We start from the raw sequence: 23,289 nt of genomic DNA, 5'->3' as shown, positions 1-23,289 counted from the left end.
ATCAGTCTGGACTTAAGAAAAAGTTTCATTCACGTATAAGAAAAAGTTCGGATATCTTGTCTACAACCATGGAGGCTAAGTTGAGATTGTTAGACGACCTCAAAAGTCGTATTGACAAAGGATACGTCAATTTTAAAAAGTCACCGAAAGACAGAATCAATCAGGCATACATTGACTCGAGGTTGGAAATATTAGAAAAGCAATATCAACAATTTGTACAAAAACACGATGAACTTTTGGAAAATTATACAGAAAAGGAATTGAGCTCTACCAGTTACGTTCAAAATGATGTTTTTGAGAATGTTATGGACATTTTTATAAAGTACTAGCAAACCCAGCGAACTCCGTTTCGCCACCAATGATTTTCCGTGTTTTCCTGCTTTTCTCTTGAATTTTCTTTGCTATAAACCTTACGGAGCCCGAGACCTTTCCAACGAATGCAAAACTGTGCAATTCGGTTCGAGCGTTCTGGAGTTATAGCGTCAGGAAGGAAAACTCGACTTATTTTTATATAATAGATAAAGTAGATTTAAAAAATGCCCTACCTAAATCTAAGGCATCTGTACCGAGTGATGTTGATTTACCTAACAACCATCAAACAAAAAGGTTGTCTAACACAAAATTACCTAAAATATCTATCCCAACTTTTAGTGGTCAATATACACAATGGTCATCGTTCAGAGATTTGTTTTTATCATTAATTGATGGTAACGAAGCTTTGGATGATGTTCAACGTTTACATTACTTACGGTCACAGTTGTCAGGTGAAGCAGCACAACTCATTAAACACATTCCTATTACACATGCTAATTATAAGAAATGTTGGTCTATGTTAGATAATAGATATAACAATAAGAGATTTTTAGCTAATAGTATCCTCAGGCGTTTACTTGACCAAAAACAAATGGCGGGTGAGTCATCGGTTGCGCTCAAAGAACTCTTAGACACAACGACCGATTGCTTACACGAATTGGCAACTCTAGGGGTTCAGGTAGACGCCTGGGACATTATTATTATTTATTTAATTAGCTCCAAGTTGGACGCGGAGACTCGGAAGCAATGGGAATTGCAGGTAAGTGAATCTTGTGAGGATCTTCCTACCTTCCAAGATTTTCAAGACTTCTTAGACAAACGTTTTCGAGCCTTGGAATTTGTAGAACCACAAAGTAGCAAGTCTAAAGGTACCTCTAAAACGTTTCATGTAATTTCAAAGATATCCTGCCCTCATTGTTCCGAAGAACATCTCTTATGTTATTGCAAGAAGTTTGCTCGAAACTCCGTAGAACAACGGCGTAACATTATAAAATCACGGGGTTTGTGTTTCAATTGCCTTCGCTCAAGTCATATAAGTATTAATTGTCGTGCAAAAACCAAATGCAGGATTTGCAAAAAAAGACATCACACACTCTTGCATCAGAAATCGGATTCAGGTACGGAGAAACGCTCCTCCGCATCTCCGATTAAACTGAAACCACCGGACGAGACCACGGCTGAACCTCATCTTACAGCTCATTTTGCTCAGAATATTCAAAGTCAGGTTGTGCTGGCTACAGCCCTTATTAAGGTTAGGTCGAGCAACGAGCATCCACAAGTTTTGAGAGCCTTGTTAGATCAGGGTTCTCAAGCTTCATTTATAACGGAAGCTGCGGTTCAGAAACTCAGGTTAAAAAAAATAGCGGTTAAAACCACTATTTCAGGTGTAGGTGGAAGTCAGGGCAATCTGACATCCAAATTTATGGTTAGGGTAAATCTTCAATCTATGCAGGATCCTAACTTCACCTTTGAAACGAAAGCTTATGTGCTTAAGAAGATAAATGCAATTTTACCTGAAAGGAAATTTACATTAGTGGATTGGCCAGAACTAGGAAATATTACATTAGCTGATCCAAATTTTAATAGGCCTAACAAAATTGACATTTTGTTAGGGTCGGGAGCCTATGCCAAACTCTTAAAAAATGGCTTAATTAAGGACCCTACGGGTAAAATAATGGCTCAAGACACTTACCTAGGCTGGATCATATCTGGAGAGGTCAGTAATTCAAATAGTAAGACATCATAATGTAGTTAACATGCACGCTAAAGTCGAAGAAGATAGTATTCTTAAAAGGTTTCAGAATATTAAGGCAGGGTAAAAGGCTCTGATATTTTAATCATTCGTTCTGAAGAACTTCAATCATCTAGTTGAACTTACCTGACTTCACATGAGGAACATAATATTAGGCTTGATAATGGAAGTGATCTGGAAATAAAAGATAAAGGACTTACCTTCAATCACAAATCAATTCCATTACAAGATTTACTTACCTCGCAGTAGTCACAGCTATCACTGATCCAACTGAAACTACTAAAATTAATACAGTCCACTGCAATACAACGTTTGTAGTATCTGCTAGGTTTGGCTGCATATTCTTTGCACTTACCGCTCAAATCTTCATCCAAAAAACTTGATCAATTTAGATTGCGATGAAGAGTGGTCTAAACATCTAGGTACAAAGTAGCAGTCTTATTATAGTAGGTTACAAACCTAAGTTATTTACATGGTAGTAGTAGATGAGGAGGATCGGGTTCACTGCAATCTTGTCACTTTTAAAAATAAAGGTGGCTCCAATATAACATATTTAATTATACTTACTAGGATTGGAGTCATAATGTGTCATAGTTTTAGTTATTAGATTGTAGATGTAGTTAGAGTTTGTTTTATATTATTACTTTTATTTTTAGGAAATTACTTTAAAGGAAATTATTACTTTCTTGGATGGCTTCGACAGGCGTGCTGGCTCAGAGGTTTATCACCCAGGGCGATGAACAACATTCATGGTAGAATAGGACCTCTAAAATTATAGAAGGTAATCCAGCCTCACTCTCTAGTTTAGGACCTCACTTCTTGAGGTATGATACCAAAATCATATTTGGTAAGCGTACTACCTTTGTAGGTACATCAGAGTTTAGTGTAAGCACTTCTGATGTAAATTCATTGACTCCAGAACATTTTTGTGATAGTCAACCATAGGTAGTACCATATTATTATCAACTTAGGTGGCTTAAGACGTTGGCAATTGACACAAAAAATGATTTAATATTGATACAAACACTGGTCTCGGGAGTATTTGACAATGTTCTTGCAAAGACATAAGTGGGCTAACAATAGAATATAAGGGCTCCCGAGTTAAACGTCCAGCTTGTAAATTTTGTGTTTTAACCAATGTCAATTAATTAATTTGTTAGACTTATACTTTTTTTCTACGTCTTTACATTTTAGTAATTTAAGAACCAAACACCAAGAACTGTAGTAGATTATAATAGTTAGTAATTAATTCTTAATTTTATTTGTTTTAAGGACTATAAGTCCTTGGTGGGCGGTATGTTCAGGCGTAGTACAGTTTTATAATAATTATTTATATTTACGAGTTGTACCATAGCTCGATAGATGGCGTTCGCCGGTTTAAATTCGAGCTATGGTTACGTTACAAGGAATAGTATAAGTCTAGAGAAAATGTCTTAATAAATGTCTTCGTTCGAGTGTGTGACGTTTTACTTCAACCTCTTTGGCGACAGTGGCGCCAACCCAAACACATAGGTTCAGTCGAAAACCAGCGTCAGGCACTAGGTGTCTGGCATTCATACTGAACTTGACCTTTTTAGTGTATTTGTTTTAAAAAAATTAATATTTACTTTACCACATTTACTTTCCTTTCTTTTCTTATTTCATTTCGCGTATACATAGTACTGTTTGTGTTGTACCAAAAAATATTTTTAGGTTAGATTGTATAGCTGGTAATTACCGAAATTATGAACGAAATAGCGAGACAAATACCATTAAATGACATAACAGTTTAGCTATTATTAAACTATCGTTGAATAGAATTCATAAATACAGTTCGTCATGAAACGCTATGGCCATCTGATGCACATCTACTTATCGCGCAAGACAATATTTTTTACTGGTACTAATTAGAAACGTTATGAATAAGCAATGTATATGAACACATTACATTTTTACAAAGTAACTATTGACTTAATGCATTGAAGACATTTAAGTCTAGTTAATCTGTCTAGCATTGAACACGCATGGTGTTTAATGCTCAAACCTTCTCCATGAGAGAAGAAGCTTTGGTCAGCAGTGGCCACTAATAGGCTGTTGATGAATCTGTCTAGCAATACTGTCCCATTGCTAGACAGATGGTCTATTTGTCTGGATAAAATGAGCTGATGATGATGATGATGAGAAAAATCAAGGCCATTCTTAAAAACCGTTGCGTTTGCATGACGTACTTAGGTATTCTTACGAATACTATTAAATTATTGAATATTTTATTTTATAGCCCATCAATAGATACGTTGTTAGTAAAGGTTGACTTGTCTGTTACCGGCTAATATTAAATTTTGTAACCACCGCCGATATCAAATATTGCGAAGTTAACTAAAAACAATACTGACTAGGATTGTAAAAGCTATAAAAGTTTGATAATATGATGCAATGGTTTGGCCGTCCAATGGGCTTCCCAACAGACCGTTACGGTTAACGGTCACGGGGGATATCGTCATAAACATCACGCTTGGCAGGCACTTTGGGAATAGCACCTTGCTTATTGTCAGTACCTGCGTCACTGTCCGAGACACACATAATACCCATTGTATATCATAAGCAGGTATATTCTCTAGATACAATAAACTAGTCTCAGAGATATTCCTACCATAAAAATACTGTTAAACTCCTTCCTCCAATGCATTGAAATAGACCGTTAAAAACAGTTTTATAATAGGCTTAAAAAGGTGACTTTCATTGATCAATTTGTTTGCTATTGATAAAATTGATTGATCAATCAATTCAATTTGCTGTTCAAGTTTGATTTAATAGTGTTTTATGACTTAATAATATTGACTCACGTTTTCAGATATTGAAATTCGTCAATATCTTTGTTGAAGATTTAGTTTTGAATGAAATCCGAAATTGTGTAATTGACAATTTAAAGTGGACATTTAAATACGCAATTGGTCATACAGATGGTTTTGAAATTGAATGTAAAATAACGGAACCAAACAATCTTCCCAGCAGTGATCAAGATAATGGTCATGAGGCATCTTTAACGTTTTTGTTCGCTCACATTTTCCAAATCTAAATAGGCAGAATATACAGAACCTTGAGTGAGAAAAAAATCGTGATGTGTTACTACAGAGCCTCAATAAATAAAATTGAAGATAGGAATAAAAACTAATGTTGAATAAGTAGACTTTTTATTAAGTACTCGTGACCATCTCGATATAAAATTTAGAAACAATAACCTGTCTGCTGCTAGGCCAGTTCCAAACCTTACGTCATCTTCATCCCATGCCGAATTGATTCTTGATTTTTCTTGTTTGACTTAGCATGAAATAGAGCTGTTCTTACTTGCATGTGATGGGAATTTATTTAACAAATTACGTATTTTATTTAGCACTTTTAAGAAATTCTTCTTCTTAACACTGGGTAGTTTTGGATTGTTTAAATAGAATTAAGGATATTCAAAATGTAACAGAAAAATGGCACACCGGAAGGTGTCGGGCAACACGATAGGCCCAATCCATTAAACTGCTTTCCGATATCCAATTACATGGTTACTTCAATTCTTCCGTCACTTACCTATTTTCGTCAGTAAATTGCTATGGCTTCGTAGTAAGGTTTCGCGAGTTCACAACACAGCTCGTGTTTTCAAAAACACAGTTCAAACGTTCATTAAACTGTACGGAAACTTTATTGTTTTAGCGAAACTGCAAAGGAACTGTTACTTCGAAGCACTTGTTTATATTTTTGCTGTATATTAGAACACATTTTCACTTATAGGATCACTTTATTGCGGTTATTTTTGAGGTTTTTTTTTGTTATTTTTGTGTGGCTGGTTAGGGCTCCGGTGTGCGGGCGCGGGGCTGAACGCGCAAGCGGATGTGCGGAGCCGGCCGGCCGACTGCTGCGCTCGACCAACACAGTGTTGCCCCCTACTCGATTGTTTGTACTGTCGACTTTTTGTCCAACTTCTAGTGGAAGGTGGAGTGTTTATTTTCATTAAGGGCGCTCTGTTTAGTAACAAGTGCTGTAAGGAAATAGGTCGAGGGTTTGTTTGATGATTAGTAGTTTGATGATAGAAGATCTAACGGTTTTTTAAAGTCAATTGCTTGGAACAGTTCTAATTGAAATAGGTACTAACTTTAAAGTTAAACAAGCAAGTGAACATATTAAGATTTAAATCAATAAAAATATTTAATTCAGATACATTTGCATCGTGCTGAACGTGTCTTTATTACGTACAACCTACATTTAAAGGTTTTAACTTAGTTATTTATAATTACACAAATAAAGCAGTTTTAATGTTTATCGATAGTAAATATCGACTTTTACGCGTACTAACAACGTGACTCACCTCGCGTCTCAACGCCAACAACAAAACGTTTGCCAGAAACAGAATGACGTAAGTGGCCGGCAACGAAGCGACAAAAACGCTTTACTTCTGCGGAGGGCCAAACTTGAGTACAAAAAACAGTCGGAAAGCGCCTGGCGTTTACGACTAATGTAAATTAGGTTTGGCCGAACAATGAACTTGCACTGGCGAACTAGACCAAACACCGCGACCACCACTTGTATATAGAACAAGTTCGTTTGAAAAAGAGTTTTTCTTTGTATGTGTAAGTACGTAGGAGGTACTACATACTCATTACCCACACACTGCTAACAGTTAGTTAACCGAGTACCAAAAACTAAAACAAAAAAATAAATAACTGTACTAAGTAGTTATACGATGTCACAGTTTCCTACTACCCAACAAACCGTGAATGCTTCAAAAGTTTTTCAGTCAAAAAAGACTAATAAATTGATGAATATTCGTTTTTGTTTGACTTTTTGTCGCGTGTATAGAAGAACCTTGTGGATAGGAAGGTCATGAAATTAAATTAATATTGAACGATGCTGCAAAAACGTACTATTAACTACTATTAAGTAAGCAACATCTGCGTTCTACCAAATAACAACTATTGTATGTTAAGGGTGCTTTTCCACCAGAGATATGCTACGTTGCTGTGGATGCGTTTGGCTTCCACTAATCATATTCATTGGTACACATAGCATAGCACTGGTGGAAACGGACTCAGCTAAGCTATGTTTTTTATATGGAGAGATGCGTGCTATAGATGGTTTCCTTACTATCGATACATCGCATACTCGAACTGCGCATCTTCCTCGCACAGCTACATAGCTTAGTATGGAAACGGTCACATAGTTTTACAGCTTAACTATTACATCTTCGTAGCATAGCTACATAACACATCTCTGGTGGAAAAGCACCCGAAGTGTCGAAAACAATACCGTAACTTATTACTCATTAATTAAACATAATAACAGCTGTAATACCAAATCATAGTACGTAATTAAGGTTCTAATATTTAATTAATAAATTGTTTATGTAAGGCTAGCGATTGTAAATAGCCTTTGGCCTTATTTTTGTTAATATGAGTATGTTTATGAAGCATCGCGTTCTGCATACAAAAGACTTCAACGACCTATTTTCTGTCTAATAGACGGGATGAGTTATTTTATCCTTAGGAACGGTTTCTTTTGGATTATTTTACTGCAATAGTTATATTGGGATATAGTTTAATTTGAGCTTTAAACTTAGCTAGTTTCGTCATTAATTTGTTTAAAATTCGGACTGAAGAATTAACGCAAATCAGACACCGCACTTGCAATAGTAGTTAAAACCATCGACATATTTTTCAAAATCATAACAGTCTAGATAACAACACTAGGCCGCATTAAAATGACGAATGTAGTTAAGAAGCATATTTATTGATAAAGTTAACTTCTTACTTATCTACAGATTGTATTGTTTTGAATTTTATCTATCGATATTACAATTTTCAAGGTCATCTTTTCTCCACTACTTCTTTCACAAAATAAAAAGGTAGCATTTATCTAAATTTAGTTTAGTTGAAAGATGGGGTCTATGGGGTTCTGTTGGGGTCGAGCATAGTTTGTTATTGCGAGTTTTTTTTGGATTCTGATAATAGTCCGAAGTTTCTTTCATAGGACTTCCTACATAGATAGATATTACGTAGATAGTGTAAAGTGGGTGTGTTATTCATGCGTTCCATTCAAAACTGTTCTATGCTAAATCTTAATTAAAATTAAGTGCGTATTTTAATTTTATATCTAGTCATATGAGGATTTTAACCTCCTAAATGTCGAGAACAGGACTTCCTGCGTAACTGTCAGTGTTGTCAGTAACGCCGGCGGAAGGTTGTTGCACAAAAAATTACTTCTAATTGACCGTATCCAAGTAGTTTGTAGTTTTTAATGTCGACTTAAGTATCACGCGTTTCCTCTACTTTAGTCTTATAGAAAAAACTGAGTAATTAAATCATTATGTCGTCTATATTCATTATGGCCAAGGTATTTCTTTTTGTGAGATGAACACCAAGGTTTAGTATTAGATTTCCTTATAAAATATAGAATTATCCAAGGTTTTAGTCCAACGCAATAGGGATGATGACGGGGTATGAAAATCTATGTGGTTCGTCAGTTAGGTATTGAAGACTAGACATGTATGTTTTTATTTTGTCACATAAGATAAGAAAACTTGGATAAAACGAATCTAAGTTTAGGAGTGGGAGCAAATACGTTATTTCTACGTATAAAATGTACTTAGAAGTGACGTTACGTGACATATCAAATCAATTTATCTTCGATTCAATTTAATTTTGTTTCCCTAAGAAAATAAAAAATACGTGTCTAATATTTTAAAATAATCTACAAGACGGACATTAAAATAAAAATTTGTCATCTACCCTATTGTGACGTAAAGATATCTGTTTTCTTGGTGGAAAATTTTAAATTAAAAATCTTCTTAAGGTCTTAAAATTAAACATTCTAAGGTCGTAGACACACATAACATTTTTAGTAGATAAAAGCGTGGGTAAGATGAAGACCTAATTACCCCTTTAACATAAGGAGATGTACAAAACCTTTACTGCCAATAAACGCCTCGTTTGAATTACCTGTGGCATTGACATTATCTGTCCATTCATTGGTATCATTACAACCCACATGCGGCCTACAACAGCTGGTAACCGAAGGCTGTACTTCCGCTCGTATTGTTTGCACGATGGGGCATCCTGGCCAATGAGGGGAACAGGACAGGTAGTAGCTTTAATTGTTAGGGGAATTTTGTTGAATCATTCTAAATGAAGGAGGCATTTTTTGATGGAATAGTGGCGCTAGTGTCGTGTTAGGGATGCAGATTTTTGAGTTATGATTAAGTTTTTGGTGTATGTTTTAAAATAGTATTTATTTATTGATTTTTAAATAAGGATTAAATTGTTGTTTAGTTCATGTGAGTGGGAGATCCATGCTTCAGCAGGAATGGGCCGGCTCGACCAGAGTGACACCACGGCCACACAGAAAACCGACGTGAAACAACGCTTGCATTGTGTTTCGTCGTGTGAGTGAGGTTACCGGAGGCCTAATTACCCCCTTCCCAATCCCTGATTCTCCAACAACCCTTAAATTCCTAACCCCCAAAAGGTAAACTCTGTGTTTCGGGTGTCCATGGGCGACAGCGATTGCTGTGATCAATCAGGTGATCCGTATGCTCATTTACCGACATTAACAGAAATAATTACAGCCTTATATTTCTATTAAATCTGGAAACACGAAGATATTGTACTCCGCAATTCTTCTCGTCATCAAAGATTCAATATTTCATTACTATTTATTTCAAACAGACGTTAACGTTACTTTATACAACATTGATTTTGCACGGACACGTGAATTATTGAATGCTTGAATAGTTTTAAAATGTTGATATTCTTATCTTATAAGAGTATTTAAATGTGTTGAGCAAAAACTAACTATGACAACGTCCTTCATACTGAATTTTGTATGGTAATAATATCTAAATGGTAAGAAAATCCCGCGTATTACAAGGACTGGGTTATATAATCATTAAATGACTGATTACGGCAGTGAGTCTGGAAATCAGTTTAATATTTCCAGCGACACGGAAGCCCTCAGAACATACGACCATAAATAAGATAATTAATTCAACTGTTGATTTATGACGGGAGAAACCCAGTTCTTCTATATTGTTTACTTAAGTATCTACGAATATACCTACTAGCCTCCGAATGTACCTGCGAAGTTCTTATCAATATTTAGAACACAACATTACTTATACTTTTAAATAAACCTACATCGTATTAATTACCTTGCATTGTCGTTTCATTCATTAAAGTAGAACTCGTCTTTTATAATGAACGCCTTAAGCACGTCAGCGCCATCTCTGATTCTGAGAGTGAACTATTAAGTTCTTCAACATGTACGCAATGTATTCAACTTCAAGTTGTTTTACTTTTACCAAGCGTTGATAGATGGCGTTGCGTTTGTTCAATGTTAACGTAACTTTGCAATAAGTTTGATTTGATTTAAAAAATCTAAATGTTATCAGAGTAAACTGAATTATATAACAATTCATAAATGAATTTACGCTTTGTATAAAATTAATGAGCAATTAATTAAACATAACGCCATCTACCTACAGTCAAAGTCCAACTTATAGCAATTCAAAGAACGGTTAGTCTTTATACAAATATGTAACTTTGTTTTTACTGGTCTGCAGAAGAAGGTAGGTATGTCACAATCTCCACGCTTAATTGACAAACGCACTTAAATACTGAATATTACATTTGAAGTTCAGGGTTATTTTTGTTTCAGTCTCTCATTCGACTCTCAAGAATTAAGTATACAGACGGTGATAAATGTACCCTAATTTTTCTAGTCTGCTATCCCCATATGTCTAATTACGTGTTCAACATAACTATATTAGGTATATTTAATTTCCGTTCTCAATAAGACCAATGCAATCACAGTAACATGCAACACACGTACTATGTCATTGTTGGATTGCAATGCAACTATGCAAAAATCTATTACACAAAACTATTCATTATAATTATTATCAACCCTACCTAATAATTATGCAAGTAATGCAATTGCAGATAATCGCATTTTAATAATCGTTATGTAAGCACTTTGTACATTTAAATAAGCAGTAAAAATTGACTGGTGTTAATACGTAGTATGTATTTGTTTTTTAACGATATTGTCCAATGATTATAGAATGTTATCTTGATTGCATGTCTGATACAATCATTAGATTTAAATTAGCATATAGATAATGTCTTGGTATATGTAAATAGCGACAAGAAAATTGAGGAAATTATTATGTTAGTTGTTCGCTATTAGTGTCTTGGTGAAGCCAGGATTGATGGAAATCTTAACAAACCACACAGAAACATACATATATGTTGGAACAGTACCCTTAGTACGAGTTTGCTTTACGTTTAAAGTAATCGAAACGAGAGCACGTTCTTATTGGCCGGATCGAATAAACCAACCAATCAAACTCATACAAAATATGGGTATTACCTATATTTTAATAATTCATAATATGTAGTAGAAGCTCTTTGCAAAACATTAAAAATAAAACAAAGAGGTACTTGTTTTTAAACCCGTTGTTGCTTTGTAACTGAAAATAACTTTTCAATCTTCCTAGAATTACTTCTACTAAGGCAAATTAAACAATTTGAGGTGTAAATATCGTCTAATCTAAATGTAACCAAAAGTGATCATGTATAGTTAATATGGTTTATTTAACACTTGCAAAGTGGATCGCGAGGCTAAAACATATTGACCTACAGGTATCAATACTATGTCATTGTTGGATTATTTAATTTAAATAGTGTATTTACTTCTAACAGGTGCTGTTTACACGGAATAATATGCGTGACATTGCCAAGACTTTTTGCCCAAGTTTTTGTTAACGCTGCAAACATAGCTTCAGATGGTGTACAATGCTAATTTACACTGCGTTTAGTCACGTGCACAAACAACGTGCTAGTTTACAGATTTTGCATAAATATTAACTTGTTGCAGTATAAACATGACCAACATTTGTCCCATTTGTTTCATTTCCTTGAAATGAATCACGGACTCTCTCTTCATATTGGCATAATAATTGGGCCAACGTTTGCAAACTACATCCATTGTTCTTCTTATAATGGTGTGGTGGACCTAAATTGTTGGCTGACTTTCGGACAAGTACAACGAATGCGTGGGATGACAAACAGTTACCGTAATGATATTTCAACGTGGTCGTAAATTGAATTCTGAGTAAGTGAAAATTGATTGTAATAAGAGTCAGTTCTGGACAACGGAGACTTCTTTGAATAGCTTTTTTTAAGGGGGCAAAATCATCTATTGGTTTGTCTCGCTTTGGGCGATGCGAGAGGGAGTGTCAGACTCTTACTGACTAAAAACTACCCCATTCCTACTCCTGCTCTTTGAGTCGGTAAACCCGCTAGATAGTCTGCAGTTCCAGGTCGGGCATCAGCCCTACTTGGCCTTATCGGTGGTGGTCTGATGGCTCTTTGAAACGCGCGCGGAACGCGAGTCCAGAACAGACCTACCCTTGCTCGCCGCCCGCAGACCCGTACTCTTTGAATAACTAGATTTAAAATTAAGATAGGAGAACATTAATATATTCAATAACATAGGTAGCAATATATGCACAAGTGATTCTATAATGATATTCATTTCCTGCGCCAACTATAATGCAACGAATAATGTCAATGACAATATACAGCACATTTTCTTACACCAACCTTGGTTATACTAATTATATACTATTCACTGTAAACAATTTACATGTTCTACGATAATAATGTTGTTTATACATAGTAATTTCACGTGTCCGATGCAAATGAATGACTATCATTTGTTTGTATGTGGGTCATGAAGACTTGACAGAATAATGAAACCAAGTGGCCTATGGTGCAGTTAGATGCATCAAATGAATCCATGCTACTGAATCGTGTTTTAAAAATAATGAAATAAGTTTCAAGGCAACATGGTAAGATTCAGTAAAGTTTACGTCACGTTTAATTACTGAAAGAAAAACGTTCACGTCATATCTCTTCCTAATATTTGCACAAATTAACACAACCATTACACAAACACACATGTAAGGCTGTTTCTTGTTATCAAATAACTACGAAGTTTATTATGCAAAATTCTTGAGTAACATGGGTGGAAAATTAAAAACTTACCTGGGTTTGCTGGCGTCCTGCGTCGCCTCGCGGACGCTCTCCTGACGACCGTCGACACGAGCGAGTCCATCTCACTCCCGGAATCCCACCGCGACCGCTGCGGTGCTGGCCGTGACAGACGTCCATCATCCTCGGTATCCCTATCACTACTGGTAGGCGGCAGATTAGACTCGTCACTTTCCGGAGGAGGGTCCACTTTAACACTTTTATTGAACACACCGATCATACTAACATCACGAATATCGTCGGAACACGTAAACGGGTGAGTCAAAGTTCGTCGTATGTTGCTTTTCCTATGTTTCACTTTCACTGATCCCTCGGAGAGCGAGCGCTTTCCGTTCAGCTTGCTGTCTGTTTTTGTTTCTCCCCTGGTGCATTTCAAGTCAGATGGCGACAGGGATTTCTTTCTAGAGTTTCGCCGTTTGTTACATCTTTTTTGTCTGCTTGATTCTCTTGTTGTCTGCATCGTGGTTACATTTATGATTGCTGTAACAAAAAGATGAATGTGTTACTTATGTTGATTGATTTGATTGTTTAACGTTTACTATCGCAAACGAGTTATTTTAAGAAATACGTTTCAACTTAGCCAACTGCCTATTTCTTCTTATCGAACTGAGGGTTTGTATTTAACAACTACTTATCATAAATATTCTAGAAATTGCAACTGAAATCTTATTCATAGTCCCTTTAAGGTCAGTAAACACGTAACAGAATAATGAAAATTGCCATAAAATGCAAATATTGTACCGGTTTATCGAGTTAGCACCATTTACATTCAATCATACTCGATTACAATTAACTCTTAACTTAATGTTACACCATTTGGCAGATTTATTAAACTATCTATCTTTATTTTGCCATTTTGTAACCTATTTCATTGTTTATCACCGTTATCATCCCTTTTAACTTATCGCTAAACAAACGAAGGGAAAGGGTTCGACTATCACCAAATATTTATCAATATTGTCAGATTAGAATTTCTGGGAAAATGGGTACCTGTCTACAACATTTTTGTAACTTTAAGTACCTTGCTATCTCCCGGATTTTTGTAGGTTGACCTGTTCGATATTTCATAGGACAATAACTACATAAACTCATTACATTCAAAAGGCACTAAAAGCAGCGAAAATAGTGCGTTCTCCCGTCTTAAGCGAGGCGAGAGGGAGTGTCAGACTCTTACTAATTACTGACTAAAACCACCCCGTTTCTACTCCTGTTTTTCGAGCCGGACTCGGTAACCAGTTAGGCAATCCGCATGGTATATTATGCAATTTAGTGAATCGATTAAAGAACTTAAAAAATATATTAGCTGGTGTTTTCACGGTTAAAGTTGCGGGAAGTAAATAATGTTATAAAAAATGTTCTAGCCATACGCAGTAATAAATCATGAAGTTATTATTAAGTATTTTGGGTCATGGGTAAATCAAACCCGGGAAGGTTGGACCTTATTATTGTGTTACCTATGACAATGTTGCTAAGAGAAATCTTGAATGTAGACGCCATGAAATTACACGATCATGACACAAAATTTCACACCAACGGCCATCTCCGACAATAATGCAAATAGAGAAACTATGATGAAAATCATTCGCTCAATAACGTCAAGCTACATAATTCAAGGAAGGTATCCTCAAGATTGTTATCTCAAGCGAAGAATCGCGTTTTTTCTAGCAATAAAATGAAAAACCTGAAGCGTTAATTCAATAATTCAAGTTTTTCGTTATAAAATGTTTTTATTATTACACTATTATTTCAGAATTGGGATATAAAAACAGTTTTAATTTGATTGCATGGAGACGAAAAAATAGCTAATTTTGGAGCTGAATTATCTCGTAGCATTTTCCCAGGGTCGTAATCAAACAGATTGGTACTTAAGATAAGCGCTAGTTTTACATCTTAGAATGATTAAGGTGTGATTTATAACATTATAAGTACGCAGTATAAATGTAGTAGAAAAGCTAATAAAAGAAATATGCAATAGATTTAAACAAGGAAGAAGTTAGTACTGCCGTCGCTTAAGAAGACATCGTTCAAGAGTTATAAAGAATGGACCGTATTGACTGCAATTTACCAGCAATTATTATAATTGCAACTTGTAATTATTTCATGGTGTTCGCAATTAAGGAAAAAAACAACACATGATACTTATTGGATGGAAAAACTTTTCAAGAACACAGAGACAGTAGAAAATAATGCTAATAGAAAAATAATTAAAAAAAGAATTTAATTTACTCCTGTGTTATATATTCTGTGCCAAAACAGAAAAAATAAGATAGATATAATATCTATGTCTATCTGCTATATCTAAGCAATTAATAAACGAATAAATAAGTAATCACATCGATCTAAGCAATAAAAAATCCAAAGATAAATCAAATTCCGTACCGCACTGTAGATAAAAATAAATAACGAAATATTAAATTAGCGTTGAAATAAATATGTACCTCCGACGGACGCAACCGCAAACCGAGGAAACGTTATCTACACTGCATAGTTGGTATCACAATTTCGTATTTCACTAAACAAACACACGACCGCACAAAATTATCTAATGCGAAAACTTAAAAACAATCACGACACAGATAACGAATTTTTATTGACGTAGTTTTGGCGCGAACACACATATTGTTTTAAATTCGAGCGAAGGTATTGCGTGTTCAGCCAACTTTTTTTTTAATGTCTCGATAAACCGTCGACTCGCGGCGAAGGCGTCTGTTTCCGACGGTTCTGCAAACCAAACTGCTTGTAGACCCCGGCACGCGGTACATCAACACTCCGATTAAAATTAAGCGCGAAAAATCTTTGCTCCATGCAATTTTCGCACGTAAGAAGTGTAAATTAGTTTTAGTGAAGATGGTCAAGGTAGATTCATTTTAACAGTAAGTAGGTAAACAGGTATATTGCTAAATCAAATAAATTAATTAAAAATAAAAAATAAATAAATAGGTAATGCCAGTTTAGTATCTTATTCTAGATATAAAAATAATTACGTTGCAATAATACTTAACAACTTAATATTACGACCTAATAAAAACTCTTTTCATAATTATTTCATTGGTAGCTCATTTTAATTGACTTTATAATTGACTATTTTAATTAATTTGCGTAGAACATTAAATTTTAATGTGGTAGTGAATACATTATTCATTTGTTTATAAATTACTAACTCAATACAGTGCTTCCCAATACAAAACAGACCATGAATTGTGAACACAGCGATTTGTCTTGTTTCATGCGAAAATCTAATAAATAAAAAATATTTTCTAACATAGTCTATGAGCAGATTAACGAGAAAATATTCTGAATTTTTACGGTCTATTCCGAAATTATTGTAGCATTGCATTAAGAATTAAATTATATAAAATATTTGCAATAGTTAAATAACATTTTAGGCTTCGCGGCAAGCGGCGCGTGAAGCCTGACCTTAGGCCTTCAGCGTTTTTACTACAGAGCTACAAATAATGGTTGGCCTAGGGTGTCTAAACACTTCGATACGCTCGAGACTACCGAGGGGTCTAAGATGTGCATAATGAATGTAATTACACAGTTTATTGACTTCAAAAAACTATTTTAACCACTTATTTTTATCGCAGTTTATAAATCAAGCCACGTTATAAAAATAGGTGAGGGAGATAAGAAAGAAATCAATGGAAAGGTTTATCGGATATTGTTCCCAATTTAGGGTATGATATTGTGACCTATATTTATATTATTTTAGTAACAAACATGATAAGGAATTGTTCCTCAGAGTCAATGAAAACTAAAATCATGAATTTAACATTCGATTTGTTACCAATTTTCTTAAAGTCCTCATCATATAGTCGGTCATTACATGTCCTTACATTACAATAAAAGTAATTAAACTGAAGATACAATGAGAATATTCACAGCATCACAGTACTTACGTATAGATACCTAGTACGATAATGCAAAGAATTCTTCATAGTTACGGTTGTTACAGCAAGGAAGCAAACGATAGCAGACAACTCTACAGAGACTGTAGAACAGTTAAATCGGTTTCCATTTAATACGGTACGCAATTTGTCGAGGGCCTTGAAGACTTGTATTATGTCAATGCACATAGGTCTTTGGGAAGAGACCATTTTGTGTGATTTTCCGATCACTTTTTCTTTTTTTTATGATTAAATAGATTGTGCTATCATTTTAACGACTCATATGTACCTATATGTGTACGCGTGGTGACTGGTGATTGTCTTTTTCCAAAAGTCAATGTGGAATATTTATGATCGGATACTGTAGTTCATGAACCATTATTAGGACTTAATAATAATTCATCGTATATGCTTAATGGTCACACCTTCCTTCCATTCTTCTATTGAACCAATTGTGTTTTGATGATCCTTTTAGATTATATTATGATTGCTTTTTATTATTACAATACACATTTATTATTACCGGAAAATAACAGATTTTGATATAATTCAAAGCATTAAAACATGATAAAGCAATTAAAAATTCTTCTTCCTGACACCCAAGCGGTCACCAGTGACCCTGCTCTCGTGCAAGGTGCGCGAGAGCATTGTAGACTTGATTTTGTAACGTATTTTTTTTTAGTTTTTCTAATAAAAGGCAGTATAATTACTGTTACAAATTGAAATCAAACAAAAAAATCGAGTATTGCAAAAAATGTTTTTCATAAGGTAGAAAAATTTCGTCTATTTTAAAGAAAAATGTAGTGCAGCTATAAGTATAAATTTCGAAAAGTCAATATAAAACACTACCGATTAGTGACCCGATTTACATTGCATTGCGAAAGATAGGTGTTTTAAACACACTTGTGCTAGCAACTTGAAACAAAAGTAAAGGAGAATGTTCGACGGAACCAAGAACCTTGCATTTAACAACGACGATTATATGGAAGGTAACCAAGGCTAGCCTATTCATACATTGATTTGATAGTGCATAAAACTTGCCTACAAAAGTGCATATGTCTTTCAAACTGTAGGAAGCAGAGATAGAGATACAATGGATGGATACAGAACCTTTGTGGCCTTCAAATATTTTTCATTAAAAGAGAGAATGCATTATCTGTTGTAGTTTTTTTGACTGTACGGTAGGTGTGTGGATGGTCAACTGGCTGCCGTGCAACGTGTAGCGGATTCAATCCCCGCACGTAGCAACTCTTTGTGTGATCCACAAATTGTTGCTACCGAGACCCGAGTCTGGGTGTCATGTGCATGTGAACTTGTATGTTTGTAAACGCACCCACGACAAATCCAAGTGTGGGGATTTTTTCCAAGTTGGAAGATTTGAGGAGCAATTGGAAATGTTTTGGTTTCATACAAAGGTAAGGTATATACCTACATATAAGTAGGGAGATCCGTATCATTCCAAACATGTGCAATGTGCATAGATGGACTCCCATAAAGCAACGTTTTTCCAAGTCCTAACTTTCGTACCTTTTCTTTTTTCTGTATGCAAATAAAGGGATATATACTTGACAACAGAATATTAAATTGTTCATAAACTTACTATTTAAAGTTATTTATATTAATATAAGCAGAAAGCCTTGTGGAACGCAGTCATACAATTTAAAAGTTAAATCTAAGAGAAATCGGATTTAAACTACTATCTTATTCTGAGTTTATTGAGTGGCCGTACTGAATGTTTATAACTCTCTTCCTATATTGCCAGTAGTAAGGATGATGGAGAGGTAATTTTACAAAGTACTTTTATTTTCCTTCATATAAAGAAAATTATGTTTATAATTACTTAAAGAGTATTAAAATCTGGACTTTAAAAGAGACTATGAACTCTGAGTTTGTTTCGGCATTTCTTCTTAGAGTAGTCCGATAGGAAATGCCGGCTTCATCTAGTTATTTTAGAGATCGACGTGTAAAAGTGGTATCTTGTAACCTATTTGCAAAAATAAATATCAATAAAAGCACTGGTAACTACTTTGAGCATAAGACAAATATTTGCTTTAATAGATTTGCTGTAATGTACCTAAATCCTTGTAACACAATACTCCAAACTCCAGGAGGTATAAAAGTAGATAAGTAGCAGAGTACTTTTATGCCTTCATTCGTTTGCACACGAGTATCTTATAAACAAAGCAACCGATCATTGCATAATATCCTAGAATTCCGAGTATCATCAAGGAACTTGAGACGTATAAGCCGCTTACTTCCATCTAATCCACAGGGCAGGTAGTATAACGGATATACACACAATTTATAGAATCATGTTAGCTAACGGACGAGGCTTCAGCTTACCTCATCTATCATCCATACCTATCAATATACCGTATGTCGCATAAGGCTGCGTATGCACTGCCGTGGAGCGTGCAGCGGGTTAGAATGGCGCGCAATGAAGCAGTGCGTAGTCACTCATCAGAAACCAGTTACTAACTTGCTTTAATCCGAGTATTTAATAAAAAAAAGACTATACAATTCCTGGATTCGACTTGAAAAACAATTGGTGTAACACAGATGTAAAACTATGACTTGAACACAGTCTTTTCTGAAGAAGGAGCGGAGTCTTCTAATATAAGGCAACTTTTGCTTAAATGAGGACCCTACACCATAACTGTTTGTAAACTTTTGGACACAATAAACCATGATTTTCAAAATCCCGGTAAACAATGCCATCCACGAAGGTCTTTGAGACATCTGCATTACAACTGCGTCTTACCAATCATAGTTAATATGCGTAACTTGACATGTTACGCGGTACCGTATTACGCAATGAAACTTCATAAAACAAGTTCATTAAACAGTTATGTCGATAATGACGGGGAATGCGCGACAAGTTCAACTTCCCATAGCGATGTTCCCATGGCCTTAGAGACAATAGTAATGTAACGTTATCGCGTTATCTTTGCTTGCTATCGTTGGTGTAGGGCGCAGTAATACAAACATGCTTAAGCACACACAGGGTGAGCGAACCTCTGGCATGCCAGGGACAACATCCAGTAGAATGGTAGTCCAGGATCTAAAAAACTGCACAAGGATTACTTTATCCTTGTACGTCAAAGCAAAAACTGTCGTGACGGAATTCCGATTCTTGTTTCCAATTAATGATGTGGTTGAAGAGCAGTTTATTTTATATATTGTATGCTAAATGCATCCACTTAGTAGAGAATGCAGGTTGCGTTTTCTAGAAATTGAAAAAGATTTTGAATTTGAAATTAGTCGAAAGTGGTCCACATTAATGAATTTTGGAATTTTTGTATGTTTTGGTTATTTGAAATGGAATCTGGTCTCTATCAGACAACAAGTAGCACGAAATTTGAAAATTGCTGTTTTAATTCGGCTCCAAATTGCAGATTTCGTTTTGACTAATTTCAAATACCTATGTAAGTATTTATAGAAGAAGCTTGTAGCCATCTAGGCTTAGGTATCCGAGTAGAAGCAAATATAGCAGTTATAAAATGCTTAGCAACACGCAATCTAATAGTTTTTCAAACGCAATTATTATTACGCTGACAATTTATTAAAATAACCAATTACATTCCATATTAAAACTACGTCTTAGTAAACATATTTCAAAATAAATTAATATACCTAATGAGAGTTTGAAATTAAGACTTAACGCACGACTATCGTGCTAAGTCAGTTACTCGGCTAATTAATAATGGCGGGCCAATTTGTGCGATCGCTGTACCAAGGGATATTTATTAAAGTTGCTGTTTCAATTAAGCCATATCTTATCTAAAACAAAGCACCTTTCATATCGATTTATCATGCTTTATTTCAAATCAGCCTATTATCGCGTTAGTCGCCCGTTTGATCCGTTTACCACCGCATTAGGTTAATCGGTATTTGAGAGGCGCTTTCCGCTATACTAAATAACATGTACACAATATGCTTTTAATACTAAAGCTGTTTTCCTCTTGCTTGCTCAAAATACTTAGGATTTTTCGCAATAAGCTTTTCTTCCATTTTCCTTGATTGACGACAATTGTACAGCACTCCTAATTGCATTGACACCAAATAACTTTAAACAGACACTTCTCTTCCAACTCATTGTTTCTGACTAAAACAAGTTATGCAACTTACAATAATCCTCTTGAAGAATGCATCCAGGCAAATGTATGAAAATGGTCGTATGCAGTTTTTAAATTAAAATACTCATCCAATCACATTCATTAATCCATGTTTAAACAATTAAGTGAGTCTTCATGTTCACGTGACTTAACTTTAATTGCTATAGATGTTTCCTAACTTCGAACATCTTAAAATCCTTCCGAAATTGGTACAAAGTAATAAGTATCAGAATAACTTCTCTACCCAATTTAATTTAGGAAGTGGTGGATACATGATAATAACGATCAATTGGTCATATTACAAAGAGATTTTACTTCTAAAACTAGAACAGTCACTTTGATGTAACCTTTTCTTTTGAACTTCGCCATTATCGTACATAGAGAGTATACCGTAGTTTTCGTCGATGTAACTGAAGTACGCACCGTGTGCCACTTCTTACAAAACGTAAGATCGACGCTCACTTGGACGACTTCGAACTATGTGGGACAGGCGAATGGACTCGAGTACTCAGGTACAAGAAAACGACCTGTTATGAAAATACTTATTAAGAAATAACACATGCACTGAGTGGTTAATTAAAGAGTATTGCTAGGGTTTTCCATACCCTGTTAGGGTATTGACGCAGGGCTGTGTTCAAAAATGTTCCTTATGCTACAGTGTATTGAAACAATATTTAATTTTTCATTTTAAGGCTTTCAACAATTTGTAGGGATTATCTTCTACTCTCCTGGAAGATTTTAATGTTAGGTATTGCGGTTTTCCGGAGCTGCGGACTACCTAGCGGGTTTACCGGGGATCCGAGTCGAAGGGCAGAAGTAGGAACGGGGTGGTTTTTAGTCAGTAAGAGTCTGACAATCCCTCTCGCCTCGCCCAAAGCGGGAGAAGTCATTGGATGATTTTCCCCCTAAAAAAAGAAGGTATTGCGGTTTATCTTTCGATTGATTCTCAAATATCATTGATATTAATACACAATTTCGTCTCAATGTCAATAATACTGAGGAATTGGTCTAGATTTTAAGATATTGATTTTTTTGTGGTTGTTCGAAAGTAGAACATAGTACAAACGATTTTAAAATTGGAACTGTCTTCTTGGAGTCACGACCGTTCTTATTGTTACTAACGCTCTCACTTAAAATCTTTTATGTAAGTTTCGTCTGTGTGCTATATGGCGTCGTGTGAATTACCATTGAAATAATAGAGACCAAGTAACTAGCTTTAAAACCTGATCTCATTTTTCTTTCTTTTCTCAAGTAGGTTGTTGGTTATGAGTCTTAAGATGATGAATCAACGAATGTCAGTAGGGTCATTTTGACAATTTCTGTAGGAAAAGGAGGTATAGTTTTTATAACATATTCGGTTTAGGTTTTCCTATTTCTTGGAAACTGAGCGTGATCTGAGGCTTACGATTTTGAAATCGAAGCCGATCCGAAAATAGTTATTTATACATTACTAGCAAACCAGGCGAACTCCGTTTCGCCACCAATGAGTTTCCTTATTTACTTTTGAAAATTCTTTGCTATATAAACCACACGGAGCCCGAGACCTTTCCAACGAATGCAAAACCGTGGAACGAAACCCGGCGAACTCCGTTTCGCCACCAATGCAAAACTTTTCCTAATTTTTTTTGCTATAAACCTCACGGAGCCCGAGACCTTTCCAACGAATGTAAAACCGTGGATATCGGCTCGTGCGTTCTGGAGTTATAGCGTCAGGAAGGAAAACCCGACTTATTTTTATATAATAGATTAAATATATTTAAAGGATGTTATTATTATCATCCTTTAAATATACTTGGCGCTCTACCAAGTTTAACTACCGTTGTTTAGTTCCAAGCCTGAATGACCCCGAGATTTCTTTAAATAAATAAAAAATCCGACCAAAATAAATGTTGCCTAATAAAGTGATTTAATTAAAACATACCGATATCTAATAAAAATGTAGTACAAATCGTTTCGTAGGAGTCAATTAAGAAAATGGGTTAAACAACTACATAGCAGTTAATCGTAGATTCAGGAATGTTTAGAAACTTTAGTGCGCGTTGTTCTCACGAGAGAAAAGAGGCCATGGCACCGAAACCGCAAGGATTACAGCATATCGAAGAAGAAACAGTTATAAGATAATTCTCACAATAATAATCTATTGATACCACTGA

At 35.2% G+C, this 23,289-nt stretch overlaps 1 protein-coding gene across 3 annotated transcripts in view; it reads right to left on the bottom strand.

Annotated features, from left to right (window-relative positions):
* The window catches only part of LOC118268529 (uncharacterized), a 91,787-nt gene that overhangs the window by 47,796 nt on the left and 20,702 nt on the right, over nucleotides 1–23,289 (bottom strand). The window contains exons 1-2 of one of the 3 annotated variants that reach the window (XM_035583062.2): nucleotides 15,573–15,856; nucleotides 13,129–13,614 (exon numbers count right to left, since the gene is read on the bottom strand). In XM_035583062.2, the coding sequence (XP_035438955.1) occupies nucleotides 13,129–13,594 (466 nt within the window). In that variant the 5' untranslated portion in view covers nucleotides 13,595–13,614; nucleotides 15,573–15,856. Of the gene's footprint in view, nucleotides 1–5,620; nucleotides 5,914–13,128; nucleotides 13,615–15,572; nucleotides 15,857–23,289 lie in introns of those variants that run through there. The other 2 variants (XM_035583061.2, XM_035583063.2) reach the window with 2 other exon arrangements.

The sequence above is a fragment of the Spodoptera frugiperda genome, chromosome 29, assembly GCF_023101765.2.
Source record: "Spodoptera frugiperda isolate SF20-4 chromosome 29, AGI-APGP_CSIRO_Sfru_2.0, whole genome shotgun sequence".
Taxonomy (NCBI): domain Eukaryota; kingdom Metazoa; phylum Arthropoda; class Insecta; order Lepidoptera; family Noctuidae; genus Spodoptera; species Spodoptera frugiperda.
This window is presented reverse-complemented; position numbering and strand designations above follow the sequence as displayed.